Genomic DNA, 14582 nt, shown 5'->3' with positions numbered 1-14582 from the left:
GTTTATTGGTGGAGACTAGATGGAAGAGGAACATGAATCCAGACAGGCCAGCGCAAGCTTATTTGATAAAGGACAAGTGTCATGGACCTGGGGAAGGGGAATGAAAAGGGAGCTAGTGGCAGGTCTAAAAATGACGAAAAATAGTCACCAACAAGGGCTTTAGGAAAGCGAGACTGCAGGAGCAGACTCTTACAAAACTGCAACTCAAAGAAACCATGATATATAAAACAATTGCAGGAAAGGTTTCTTGAATCAGCTCTGCAGCTTCCTGCAAAGCTTTTACTGGAATCAGAGGCACAAGCAGGAGTGTCCACCAGCCCACATGTCCTCTTGTAAGGGAATTCAGGGGTCTCTCCTTATTTTTGAGCATCAGTACACACTCACCAGCATACACTTCAAGGAGCTGAATGCCCTCCATTCATTCAGAGAGGTCAGATGGCAGAGGACAGTACCCTGCCAGGGATGACACGCACATTCTCAATCCTTGGGAGGACAGGAGCCACAAAGGTGTGAGCATTAAACAGACGAACAACAGGTCAGGTAAGAAAAATACTGCCTCTTCATTTAATGTTTAAAGACATCAATAAACAAACAGAACAGTACAGACAGAGGCTAAACCCCTCTCGTCTCCCCAGATGGCACACTCCAAAACACAACAGGTACCAGGTTGCTGCTCCTTCTCAGGAGTCGTCAAGTCTGGGATTTGAGGGATGGCCGAGAGAAATCTCTGCTGCATGAGGGCAAGATGACAGGACTTGGAGGAAGCAGCTTCCCTCACCCACGAGCAGAGCAATGTCTCCTGCATACAGTCAAGAAGGAATGGTTTCCACTCTGAGCAAGCAGCTCAAATCTCTTGCTAACACACAGAAGAGCCACGTGTGAACTTGGAAAACACAGCTGGAAGCTACATTAGAGGTGCAAGACACACTATGTACTGACCTTGGCAGCCAAACCTCTGTTCCACAGTGATTTTAGCCTCTCGACGAATAAAGAAAACAGGTAAGTTAGGTCCAACTCCGCAAAGTGTTGCAGTACTCGTTTGTGAACGCAAAACTGAGTATGGGGGAACATACAAGACTAAGCTCTGCATACATTCTTCCATCCTGCTCCATCAAGCTGCTCCCTGCTCCAGGGACACTCCCGACCCCTATCCCACAACTGGCCTTGTCTTCTCAAATAGTTTTCCTTGAGCTGTGGAGCATCAGATGGTTAGAAGGGATATCAGGAAGCAACTCTCAGTGCAGGCTTCAGAGGACAGTCAACTGGGTATCTGAGCAGAGGGTCAGGGAGAGCAGGATGTGTCAGGCGTCGCTGCTGAAGAGAGGCAGAGATCGTAGGCACAACCGCTCCGGCTCCCACCTTGTTGGCAGAAGCCTACACAGGAGTTATGAAGGTGACTGAAGGCAGTCGCACGGTTGCCAGCCAGTACACAGCACAGATTCGAGCGCTACTTGAATTTCCATCTCCCAGAGGGGTGACAGCTGGAACCGTGACATGTGGTGGAAGGTAAGGAACACATTTCACTGCTCTCTGCCTCTCCAGGTAGCAGAAGCCTGCAGTGGTGCTGTTTCTGCTGCCACCACATGCAATCAAATATAAAGGGAGGGCTAACTGGCTCCTGCGTGGCCCAGTTATCTGCCCGAAGCACCCATGTCCAATGTGGGACCCCCCAGAGTCCAGAGCCCCACACTAGAGCCCTCAGATCTCAACGTCACTCTCTTTGTCGTTATCGTGGTCACCATCATAAAACTCGTTGGCAGCTTCAGGCCTGGGGGAAAGACAATCACCATCAGTGAGGAGAGCCCTGACACCCTTGGGGTCAGAGAAGAATGTCTAGGTCACACTGCCCAAGGTCAGAAGATGCCCTGCACCCAAACACCCCACAAAATGTTATGTGAGGAGACCACGCGTTTCTAGAGAGAGGCTTCTGGGATAAAACCAGAGACTCAGAAGTGACTCAGTATTTGTTCTAGGAAACAGACGGTCTCCAATATATCACCTGCCCATCCTAGCAAGGATGGAAAGGGAAGCCCAATTCTCCAGAACAAGAGCTGGTACCTGCTGTAGTTTTCCTCAGAGCCTCTTTCCTCTGGATCAGGCTCATCTGTGCGATCGTAGCTAAGCAAGTCAGAAGGGACATCGTGGATCTGCACGCTGGGAGCATGGTTCAGCATTTTCAGGTTCTCAAATATCGTCTGCCTGATCTGATCCAAATACTATGTAGAAAAAACAGAGGGATCACCACAGTGAGATCTGGCAGTCTGCAGAGTCACAACTGTCAGCACTGCTATCTGTCTGCATCACCTATGTGGTGGCCATAAGAAACACATTTGTGCAAAAAGCTATTTATCTGAGCAGAGGAGGTGGGAGGCTTAACTCAATCACTGATAATCAAGCACATAGAAAACAGTGATAATACCCAGCAAAGTTCTCAAACACTATGAGACTTTCTGATATCCCAGAGGAAAGGCTCTGCTTGTTTTCAGTCAGCTTTCTGCCCTGCAAGAGTTCCTTGCGTGGGCTCCACCTGGTTTCACAGGACAGAGCATCAACCACAGGGTTTTGGGAGTACATAGCTGATACCACATTAAGGCTGCAAGCACTTACCTGCCTGGAATTCTGATTTTCAATCCTCGTACTGACATCAGGATGAAGGGTGAAGTCTGGAGCGAAGTATTCGAAGTACTCTGTGATGGAACAAGCAAGAGAGTTGCAGCAGAGAGGCAAGGGAGCCCAGCCACCAACTGCTCTGCAGGGAAGCAGAGCTCACTCTCCCACCACACTAGGGGTGACCAGACTTTAAAAAGCACAGTGACATACAGCTCTGCAACCGCAAGGAATTATATGAAACAACAGAGCGAGCAAAAGTAATGCTCAGGTCACTGAAGAGGAAACAATCCAAATTAAATGACACATGACACAGTAGGGGTAGGCTTTGCTGGGCAGACACACAAGTGGGTGGTAGGAGACGACTAAGGCCATCTCCAAGTTCAGAAAGTGCTGTCACTTTGGCCCTGGTCTTATCTCTGGTCAATGCAGAATAGAAGTGTTAATTCTCCAGCTGATAAAACAAATACTTTACCTCAGCTAATGAGGAGAAAACGGAACTCCAACTTACCACTATACGGGAGCTCTTCGCTAATTGCTTCATCTACCAGCAATGACGTTTCGTAAGTCCTGAAAACATGGAATAAGATGAGCTCAGTCCAGAGAAAGCTACATGGTGCATGCAAGGACAAAGCCCACAGAAACTGCTTAACCAGTGATCTTCAACAAGCACAGAAGAGACTCACCAGCATCGTGCCACGTTGCGGACTGTGTAACCACCTCCTCCCAGTACCAGCAAGGGGATGTTGAAGCTCTTTACATACTCCACGCACTCCCTAGAAACCCCAAACAAAAAAATGTCAGAGCTGTTAACTGCAGCACACATTCATGTGTCAGAAATGCCACTGTGCACTCAAACACCACTGCAGCTGGTGTGATACACTTGGAGTTCAGGGCTTCCACCCAGGGAGCCTGAACTGTGTGCTACTCTGTGAACCACCACTCTGCAGCGCCTTGTACAAAGCCTCACTCCGAGACCCCCTCCTGTCACACAAGAGTTAGAAAAACCCCAAAAAACTGCTGGTGCTGCTGGAAGGCCAAAGTCAAAGCTCAAGCCCCACAGCAGAGGACTCATTAAAGCCCTTCAGACTAAAGGATGGTCCTTCAACTAACTGCTCTGCCCCAGCATCGCTGTACTTACCCATGTCCTCTTATACTGAGGTTAAAACAACCCAAACGGTCGCAACCCAGAGAGTCAGCACCGCACTGGGGAACAGAAAAAGAACAACTGAATTTTGGCTATGGAGGCATTGCTTTCCAGACACACATCAGCTTCCCCACCCCCGGCCACCCGCATTCACCAAAGGGTACAGACGGAAGCTCAGCTAGGACACACCAACCCTAATCCCCTGGGAACAGAAGGTAATGCATCGATAGCAGCCCCCACCAACCTACAGCTTCTGAAAGGGATGGACATGTGCACAGAGGCTTGCTTTCTTACCTGCAGTACTATGCAGGTGGGCTGATAGTAATCTACCACCTGGTTAATGACTGGCTGGAAGAGGTGTTTATAACCTTTGGAGAGAAAGATAGATTTGTCATGGCTCTAGAGCAGAAGGACCAGCAAATGTCTGAGCAAGGGGAAACAGCAGGGAACACCTACTTTGGTCATCAATGCCATCTCGTAGAGGCACATTGAGACAGTAGTAACGACCACTCTCTGCACCAACTTCATACATGTCACCTGGCCAGGGAAAGACAGAAGAGTCACAACAGCTCTGAGACTTCAGATGTGTGGAAAGGCCAGATCTGGTCTGGGTTTAGATCTCTTAACCTAGCTAGGATCCCTCTTTCTTACAAGTAATTATACTTCTGTTCCTCTCTAATTGCTTTTCCATCATTTCTCCCTGCAGCTCTTAATTTCGTGATTTTACACTTTTATACTCCAGTAGAACTTTCAAAGGATTCTAAAGCGAGGCCAGGTTCACACTATAAGGGAAGATACATACCTGTACCAGGGAAGAAATAGTTCCCATATTTATGAAATGACACTGTCATGACACGGTCCGTCAGGTAGAAAGCCTCCTGTACACCGTCTCCATGATGGATATCAATATCAATATACAGAACACGTGGGTGATATCTATTGAATATAGGAGGCAAAACAGCATTACTGTCTGCACCACACCCAACCTCACTATTCTCCACATGCCTCAGTATCATCTGGCACTCTGAAAATGACCACCAACATCTACCTGCAAGCCCACTTGCCAAAATAAGTCACCTGTCCCACCCCAGGCATATCAAATGGCTTTAGATACGTGACATTGGTATACAGTCAAACACACCCCACCACTAAAACATTTTGCTTGGAAAGAGATAGTAGAATAAAAGTGTTTTCACATGGGACCAGAAATATCTTGGAAAGCACATGATAAAGAGAACCTATTTTAACCACCTGGGGGTTAGGAAGTTGTGGGGTTTTGTTTCTTCTACAAATAACCTGCTGTTAGTTAATCTTTAAGAGCTCCAACGATTTTTAACCATTGCGTAAGTGAAAAGTAATCTAGCCAAGGAGGAGGCAGGAACACTTACTTCCTCCACATGCCAGATTACTGGCAGCACGATGTCCCAGCTGGCTAGCACCAAGAACACCAGGCTGGACTAAATTTACTGGAGAAGGAGCCTGCTGGGTCACAGAGACAGAGGGTGAAGAAGGGGAGATCATCAAAAGTAAATACACTGGGGTAATGGTCAAAGCTGATGTGCTGTCGAGCACTGGAGACATGGCCCTAAGCCATCCCTGCCTGCCAGCTCTAGAGCTCTCTGCTCGGCTGGAGAGAACTTCTCCAACTTTTTGCAAGGAAATACTGCATCTGGTCAGTCCCCAAACAGCAGGGGATCTGGTATCCATGCCAAAATCCTAGGGGACTGGGGAGGGACCTGAAAAGACAAGACAACATTGAAGCAGAGAGGAGGAGCATGTGGCTTGTGTCATCTGCATTGGAACCATGGCTTTAAGTGTGTCTGCAGTGATCTGATCAAACTGGTTGATGGTGCTGACCCATGCTGATGAGCAGACCAGTACCTTGCCTCAGTCTCTCAAGAGAGACATAAGTTATTTAAGACAGCCCAGATTATTCATCCCATGGACAAATGACAGCAAGGAGAAAAAGGGGATGCGTACACACAGCCCTTGCACACTGGTTAAAGGGAGAAAGGGATCTTCTAAGAGCAGAGGCACCACAGTACTCCCATGGTGGGAAGCAAACTCAAGTATGCATCCACCTGCTGCAGAAATGGCTCCTGAAAACAGGGAGCAAAAGAATAGGGGCATATTATAATCTCCCATGAGGGGTAACTGGGCTGTATTTGAAGCCTCTGCCATATAGGACTCGTGAGACTAGAAAATGAGTGTGCGGAGATACACAGTGAAGACCTGAGGTTCCAGACACAGAGCAGGGAAGACTGGCAGAGAGGAAGGAGGTACAAGAAACCCCAGTACATCCCGTAAATCTGACTTTGACAGTGAGTAAGCTTGCCACCAGGCATGTAACTATTGTCTGGTGGACCTCAAATATTTATAATTCCGTAACATCTTGTCTCAGATTCAGTGACAAGGAGGGCATTTCAGAGTACAAAAATAAAAAAAAATTCACAGATCAATCCAAGAAACGGAAGGCATTTCTGTAACTCTTCCTCCCATCCCAAACTTATTTTTCATTTAAAAAAAAAAAAACACCACCAAAAACAAAACCCAAAAACCCCCCAATAACCAAACCTCAAAACCCAAACTGACTCTTTTTTACTCAAAGCAAGTGTCCTTTGATCATCCATGTGTTGCTCAAGTCCTGTTCTTAAGCCACTCAAGCAAATCAAGAAATATTTGAGTCATTTAATTCTCCAGTGAGCCATAACGTGCATTTACCTACAAAAGGCTCGCTGTGGCAAAAACGCTGCGACTCAGGAGACCCTGAAATGAGTATTTCACAGATGAATAAGGAGAAATGGAATTGAAGAACTTTTCTGCATCACTTAAGCTAAACGCAACAAAACTGAAGTCAGATATTGCAATTCTTAAGCCCCCTTTCTTATGCCTAAAGAGGCCAGGACAAAAATCAAGTTGTTGGCCTTCCTGGACTCTAGAAAGGCAAATAAGGGGGGGAACAGAGAGAGAGAGAACAGTGAAGCAGTGGAGGGAAAGCACACGCCAGCCAGGACAGCACTGCACTTGCCCCATGTCCTTACTTGAGCAGCTCCAGGATGCCGATAACTATGTCGTTAACATAACAAAACCCAGAAGCCTGCAAGACAGAGGAAACCGAAGAGCATTAGAATGGGATCAACACAGATCCTGGGCCTCAAAAAAGACAGAGGAGTACGCAGTTTTGTCTCATTACCTCAAACTTTTTGGCGTGATGCAGGCCTCCTGCCCAGTTTATTGCAATATCGCAGATCTAAGAAAGGAAAGATAAGTTAGTTAAAGGTGACAATGTGGTAACAACCACCTTGCACCCACCTCCCCAGTGCACCCACTTCAACCTGCCCAGACCTGTGACCCACAAACACCCTTCTGGCCTTTCCTTCTCCTACAGAGGCCTTTACAAAGCTCCATCTTGGTCATTAGCCCAGCCAACAGCTTTGGCTACATCATGTCCATACCAGATTAGTCCTGTGCTCTACATTCCTTGTTAGACCAGAAAAGATCATTTCCAACCTCCACGGCTCCCCCCCTAGCCAGCAGCAGGCAGAGCACCTAGCACATACAGTTTGCTCCTGCACTTGTTCTTGACACTCATTAGACCTTTCTCAGGACTCTAAAAGACTCAAACCTCTGTAGTTTTTTTTTTTATACCCTCCCGAGGGACCCTTTTCTTCAGACCTTCTGCAGGATCTCTTTTAGTGCATTTCCATAGCAGAAATCTAGCAGCAACCTTGAGGTCTCCCAGCAGCTCGTTTCATTGAAGACCCCAGGTTCGTTCTACAGCGCCGAGAGTACTTTGTGACTTCAGTATGTCCAGTGTTAGTATCCTGTGACTCCCTCTGGATTAAACACCTACTAAATGGTTGCCTCTGACAGTACAGGAATGGTCTCAAGCTTAACAGCCCTACAGCACTAGGTATTTACACTGCAACACAGCGGTGCTTGCTGTGTTGTTTTACAAAATACATCCATGAGGTTCTCCTTAAATTGAAAACCAGTAGGCTTATGCCTGTGTTTCAAGAAGACAAGCACATCAGCTCGGTTACCTTGTTGTTCAGCTGTGTTGCTCCCTGCAGAGAGGCCCCAGTATAACGAGAGCAAAATTCAAAGAGGCCTGGAAACACTGGGCTGAAAAAGAAACCATGATTCAAACACACAACAACTTCTCATTCCTCCCCCTTTCTCCAGAGCAAAGCCAGGAATAAAACTGTTCAAGGACATTACCTGAGCAAGATCAAAACTCATTCTCTGTGAAAGAGTTAATTTGGGATCACTCTGACCCTGCTTATAACACACTGAGTACCAGCAGGCGAGCAATCTAGCCGCAAACACAATGGGAAATTCAGTGAATTTGATAATGATTAATTACCAAAGCTTCCAAGCTAGTCCTGAAAAGGCTCCCCTGCTCACAACATATGCCGGCATCTGTCCTGCAGCTCTGCTGACACGTGCCCAGAGCAAGGACATGATGTGAGACATGGCATCAGGAGAGGAGAGGACTGGTCTGCTCCTGCACTATCTCCCCCCAGCTATATCTGGAAGATACAGCTTCCAAGCGCACAGCCCAGCACGCAGTATACTGCAACCAGAGATGAACACTGCTCCTAAGACAGCGCTGAGGTCTGATGCATCCCACCACACAGAGCCAGCCCAGGAGAGTACAGAAATACAGGACAGGGAGCCCCTGTGTCACCAGCTTGCTGGCATCACATTACACATTTCATTCATGGACAAGCAATGGCTTAAAGACTGTGGGGTTTTATTTCCCCTTTCACTTCTGATAAGAAGATGGTTTCTGATCAGAGCAGCAAGGTTACAAAACAGGCTTCTGATTCTCAGCCTAAATATTAAAAAACAGGCTATATTAACATCTTCTTGGGATAACACTGTTCTCTAGCTAATATAACTCCTCCCGTGCTAGTACTTACAGCTTTCCTCTCCACAGAATACGTAAGAATAATCTTGCTCTCTGACAGCCCTTATAATCCTCAAACAGATAAGGCATATTGCTATTTCCTCAGTCACCCACAGAGCCCTTCCACACGTTTCTTTCAAGTTTCATCTCTCACGAGCATTAAAGACTGGAATTGAATATTCTCAACAGGATCTCATGTAGTTTTGTACAGAAGCATGAGCATCTCCTTAGTTCTACCTGAAAATCAGGTTCTCAAAGCTGTCTTGAATTTAAGATGCACATATTCAGGTAGCTAAAATGACAGGCAATCATTTAAAAAAATAGTTAGCATGTTCAAGAAGAACTGGAGGCTCTGCAAGAACAAGCAGAGATACAGTCTCTAACCCACCAAGCTTACAGCCTAAATATAGATCTAAAAAGGAGGACTGCAAGATCTAAAGAGAAGGGAAAGGAATCAAGGATTTTCCAGTAATGTACACAGGAGGGACACGCACCTCATTCTGGTTAAAAACAAGTAAGAAATGGGAAATTCTAAAAGAGCTCTCTGGACATGAGCAATGCAGGAGCACCCTTTCTGACTGTGTGTTCACAGGCAGCACAGAGCACTCACCAGTCATCACCCACGTTGAAGGCATTGAGGCTCTTGGTGAATCCCTGCATGTTGTTGGGGCTCACTCTCTGGAGGAAGTCTATGTAGTCCTCAGAGTGGAATCGGCACATGTCATGCTGGGATGCCTGGTACGGTTTGAAAACCTTCAAGAGAGAAAGGCAAGGCTTATTGCTCATCCAAACTCACATTTGCTTTGGCTGTAAGAAATCTCAAGCTAATCAACAAACAACCTGCACAAAGTATATAAAAAAATGTTCCAATACATTGACTTCCTGACATTCGTGTTCATTTAAATTCAACAAGTTGCTCCACGAAGTCTGCTTTCCTACCAATTTTTCCTCTTTCAGGCATAAACCCATGTCCCGCCTCTCATAACAACTGCAGCTCTTGCCACATACTCTCTGATGCCTTCCTTCCCCCACTGTACACATCCCCCTCCTTGGGCAAGCCAGCAGAATGAAACAGATGAGTTCAAACTACAGCTTTTTCTTCACTGGGGAGCACTACTCCCTTCTCAGTCACCAGCTTTCATACAATTTTAAGACCTTGATACAGATTTGCCTGTAATGGGCTGATAGGTTCAAAAGTTATTTGTAGAAAGCTCACAGACAGATGGAAGAGTTGCATAAGCTTTGTTTCCTTTGGAAAGCCAGTGAAAAATGATGGGGGAACTGGATGGATTCAAATTAAAGATCTTGTGACAACAGAGGCTTGCCAGTTTGGCACTTAACGCACATACCTCAATATACAGGAAGTTAAAAATTAACACCACATACCTGGCAAGAGGAAATTAAAGTTGCACTGAAATCAAGAGGAGATTTTGTTTGTATTTCCCAATCTCTCTTAATTAAAGCATGCACTTTTTCTATAAAGTGGAACATGAAAAAAATAGTAAGATGTATGAGCTCGTCTCCAAAGGGAAAATTTATCAGGGCAACTGCACCAACACGCCTGTTTCCTGGACTAAGCAGGAAACATGTTAATTTTCAGAGACACAATATACCCTAACAAACATGTCGTTTCCTTTCCCAAATTGATCTGCACGCGGTACGGTGTTTTCCACATGGATGCATGGGGTTCGGTGTGTCTCGGAGGCTGCTGCCTCTGACAACTCAAACGAGGATGAGGCAACTCACAAGCATGAGCCTTTAGTGCAGCTGCTAAGGGTGAAGGCAAGACCTATTCCCCATGAGGGCTCCACACAGGTACCTCCCAGGAATCCAAATGGCTGATTAAATCAAACAAGACCAAAACCAATGCTAACAGTCGTCACAGAGAAGAAATAGCTCTCACCAGATACTCAGAGGCTCTCCTGGACAACAAAAAGTAGGGATGTGTGATTCAAAACAGAAAGGGGGTTAAAAAAAAAGACCAAAGTCCTCAAGACTGACTAAGCTGCTGGCAGAAGAAAAAACCTGCCTCCTTCCACCCTTCACTCTGCTCCCAGCAATCCCACCCACCTTCCTAAGCACGCTTTGGCACTCAGCCCCCTCTGTCCGCTGCTGTTTCTAACTCTACAGAAAATTCTCCCAGCTTTGCCGAGTTATTAAATTGCATCAGTTCACGCAGGGATCCAGCGGCTTCCAGACGCAGCAGAAGAAAGGCAGCGGGAAGACACAGCAGAGGAGCAGGGAAGGTGAGCAGTAGGACAATCCTCCCTCTTTCGGCAACGCTGAGCCTGGGTTCACCGCGTTCTTGCATGCCCCAGCCACAGATAAGGTGGGAAAGGTGCGAAAAGGCAAACCCAGCTTGATGGGATAGCAGCCTTTTATTTGGAGGAGGCAGAGAGGGCGGATAATGGTGTAACCTTAACGCGAAGTTAACAGGACCTTTTATAGTCACAACTGACCTTAATTCCTGCTTTTATTTGCTCGTAACTTTGCCAGTCACTGACTGTTCATGACGAAGTTTCCTCTGTGTTTTTCAGCTTCACGACGGCATCTTGTGGAAAATATAACCCCCAAAAAAGGGTTTCAAGACTAAAAATATGGTGAAGAGTACAGCTTTGCCTACTGCCTCATTCAGACATCGATTTGACATTTAGAAGTGTTATGTCAGAATATGCTTTTTGCTGTTTCGGCAAGAAAAATCCCAACTCTAGGGAAGTTATTCATAGCAGTTCATACATTTACAGTAAAAATCTAGAGATAAATTCTGCAAAGATTCCACATACCCTGAATGTACTCCAGCTGCATCCCCTCCCCCCCCCCACCCCTGCGAGCACAACAGCAGGTCACCACGGCTGGATGCGATTTTACTAGTGAATTAGATTAATTACACAGGGAAGCTTTCCTAATGTTTAAACATACCAAATTAATTTTATATATTGCATCAAGGAACTGTTCCACTGGTCCATTTTAGCACCTCCCTTTAAAAACTGATATTGTGCTTTAGTTTTGGGACAGCTTATTTTCTATTTGCTTTTGCTTAATCCGCAAGTCTCTCACCACAGAAGCAGAGACGCTGGCAGTGGAAGAGCTTGAACTTGAGCTTGTGCCAAACACCAGGCACTTGTACAGCACTAGAGATAATGATACAGTTGTGCAGCACAGACACGCAGGTACAAAGCAGCCGAGATCTAGCTTTCCCTCTGCCCCACTTGTATTGGTTTGGCTGTTCAGACTTTGCTCTAAAAAACACAAAGCAGGAAAACTCTATTGCTATCATGCTTGCATGAATTTTGCACCTTGTCCTGCCCATATAGTGAAGACACTGTAAGCATGACAGAATTAAAACCACTTGTCTAATCCTGCTCTCTTGCGCTCACAGTGATACAACTTTGACGTTAACATTGCCCGATTGTCAAGGGCTTGAGAAGTGACCTTTAAGGACAGGCTTTTTTTGGTATCACAACAACTAAATATTTACTTAGGTCTTTAAGGGAGCAGTCAAAGTTGGTTATAGTTTTGCTTAACGTCTAACAGTGGGGACGAGGGAGCCTGGGAAGCTAACCATAGTCTGGAGAAGTGCCTAGTCTAGCTGGAGAGGGACTGGAATTTGCACTTTTCCGTCTGACAGCTCTGCACGATCACTGTGTTTTTGCAGAAGTTCACGATTCATCCCTAAAGCATGCTGCAGATGTGAGAACACATCACTGAGACAAGTTGATCACGCTTTCTTCTCCACAGCCTCAAAACAAGCCCAACTGTTGCCTGTTACTTGCAATCCTCTACAATTGCAAGCAACAACCCACGATCAAGTTCTACCATCATTCTGAAAGCACATGCCTTTGCATAACCTCTGGGGTCATCCAGTTCAGGCTCATGAGTAACACGGGAAGCAGCTGGTTTGCAGAGTGTCACACGGAGCAGAGCCCGACTGCAGAAGGGTAAGGAACACACATGGGAGGCATGAACATAAAGAGGAAGGACGGGGGAAAGTCACATCCCTCACAGATCAGAGCTATGACGGTTTAGTGCCCTTCTTTCACCTCCCCTCCCCGTTTGCTAGCTATGCACAATGATGACTGTGACAGAAGCGTTCTTCAACTCTTAATGAGGTAATTCCCATGAAAAGACACTATAAATGCATTTATGTATGCCCATATATGTACATATATAAATACATACATATGTGTACATAAAACCAGAAGTGCCCGGAGCTGTAGCCTATGAAGTTTAGAGTAACATTCTGGGTACGGGCCCTTCCCCAGGGCACATCAAACAGATCACAGACTGTGGAGACAATAGGCAGCAGCTACACCCAGCCTCTGGATCAGATAGCACGACCTGGAACTGCGCCAGCCAGCCCAGGAATTAAACGGCTCAACGGTCTGAAACAGGTCAGAAGCAATCCTGCCTCACCAAAAGCCAGAATAAGCCAAGAGGAGACAAAACAAGTGGCCCCAAAATAATTCAGCAGCTGCAGGTAGCACGTTCTATATGTCAAAATGGGCAAAAGCCATCTCAAAAGGGGTAGCATGGTAGAAGACTTTTACCATTCCTGCCTCCATCTTGTATCATGAGGCATTAAGTTACACGCCCTATACTCCTGAGAGCTTTTCATTTGCTCTGTGCTGCAAGAACGGATAGAAAAGTGAACAAGTATTCTAGCGAAGAGGGATGCCACACATTCATAATGATATTCCATCATCCCAAAACTAGTTAACTTCTTGAAAGACGAAGGTTTACGTTGTCTTCTTGATTTTCGCTACGTGCCGATTATGTTTTATCAGGTTTACAAAGGCCAGATTTCAGGAAGAGAAAATATTTCTAACGCTAGGAACCAGAGCGCACTGGACTAGGTTGACTGAGCTGGCTAGGCAACAAAGGCTTTGAAAAGCAGGTTGGACAATCACTGAGCAGGTGTAAGATGGGATTAGTGAATCCTGTTAAGGCATCAAAGTGAATTAGCAAGCCTCTTGACGGGTTTTTTTTTCAGCTTTACTATTCTATGACCACACGGTCCACAGTGGTCACCGGGTCCTTCCTACCAGCGGCTACAGACACAGAAATTTCATGCACGGTCCCCAGTGGCACTGCTGCAGCTCCAGGCACGGCATTGTATGCACAAGTTGGAACAAGATACTGACAACCAACAACAGTGCCTTTCCAAGCAGCTCTGGGTGGTATGGTGGGGGCTCAGGGTGATGAGAATGCCTGAGACTGCGTAAAGCCTTGTCTGCAACAACTCTGTTAACTGCTGTGCCAAAAGCAGAGCTGAAGGAGAGGCAGCGACACAAGAAAGCTGTGAAGAACCTAGTAACACAGGCCAAGCCTTAACATGGAGGCCACGACTGAAGTCAGCAGGACGGTGCACAGGCCTCCAGCACCTTTCACACATGCTGAAGCCTAAACCACCCACTCTGGTGGCTGCCTGCCCAAAGCCACCTGCCGCAGCCCCCTCTTCCCCCGCCGCCTGGGCGGAGGGGGGGCCCCCGTTGGGCCCCAGGAGAAGCGCCGCTTACGATCATCTTCTTGTAGAGCCCGTAGTGCAGGACCAGGCTGTGGGTCAGCGCCAGCCGATGCGGCTTCATGGGGTGCCCCGCTCCTGCAAAGGAAACGACACGGGGAGTCACCGGGGGGGTGGGGGGGGTGGCGGGGAACACCAGCCGCCCCTCATCCCCGGGGTTGTGACGGGACCCACCGAGCCACCCCCCACCGGGCCCGCTCGGCCCCGGACGCGGTGAGGGGACCGACCCCGGGCCGCGCTGGCGAGCCAGGGCTGGGCTATACCCCCGCCCCGAGCCGGGACCGGCCCCAGCCCGGCCCCTCCGCCGGCGCCGCCGCCCCAGCCCGCACCGTAGTGGAAGTTGCCCACGTCCGGGTCGTAGAAATAGGCCACGGTCTTCGCCATGGCGGAGAGGC

At 47.2% G+C, this 14582-nt stretch overlaps 1 protein-coding gene across 1 annotated transcript; it reads right to left on the bottom strand.

Moving 5' to 3' along the window:
* Positions 1–541: 541 nt before the first annotated feature.
* On the bottom strand, positions 542–14582 carry HDAC3 (histone deacetylase 3). Its single transcript, XM_059825391.1, has 15 exons — positions 14517–14582; positions 14183–14265; positions 9277–9419; positions 7798–7879; positions 6948–7004; positions 6796–6851; positions 4557–4690; positions 4211–4291; positions 4049–4122; positions 3749–3813; positions 3294–3383; positions 3119–3177; positions 2608–2687; positions 2059–2216; positions 542–1768 (listed from the first exon to the last, which is right to left on the bottom strand). The coding sequence occupies exons 1-15, from the start codon at positions 14569–14571 to the stop codon at positions 1699–1701; spliced, it is 1287 nt and encodes a 428-aa protein (XP_059681374.1). The 5' UTR covers positions 14572–14582; the 3' UTR covers positions 542–1698.

The sequence above is a fragment of the Gavia stellata genome, chromosome 16 (assembly GCF_030936135.1).
Source record: "Gavia stellata isolate bGavSte3 chromosome 16, bGavSte3.hap2, whole genome shotgun sequence".
NCBI lineage: Eukaryota > Metazoa > Chordata > Aves > Gaviiformes > Gaviidae > Gavia > Gavia stellata.
This window is presented reverse-complemented; position numbering and strand designations above follow the sequence as displayed.

Coding starts and splice junctions, on each gene's coding strand:
- HDAC3 (XM_059825391.1), bottom strand. CDS start 14,571: ATGGCGAAGACCGTGGCCTATTTCTACGACCCGGACGTGGGCAACTTC. Junction 6,852..6,947: donor ATCACGCCAAAAAGTTTGAG/GTAATGAGACAA, acceptor TCTGTCTTGCAG/GCTTCTGGGTTTTGTTATGT. Junction 2,217..2,607: donor AAAATCAGAATTCCAGGCAG/GTAAGTGCTTGC, acceptor TTTTCTACATAG/TATTTGGATCAGATCAGGCA.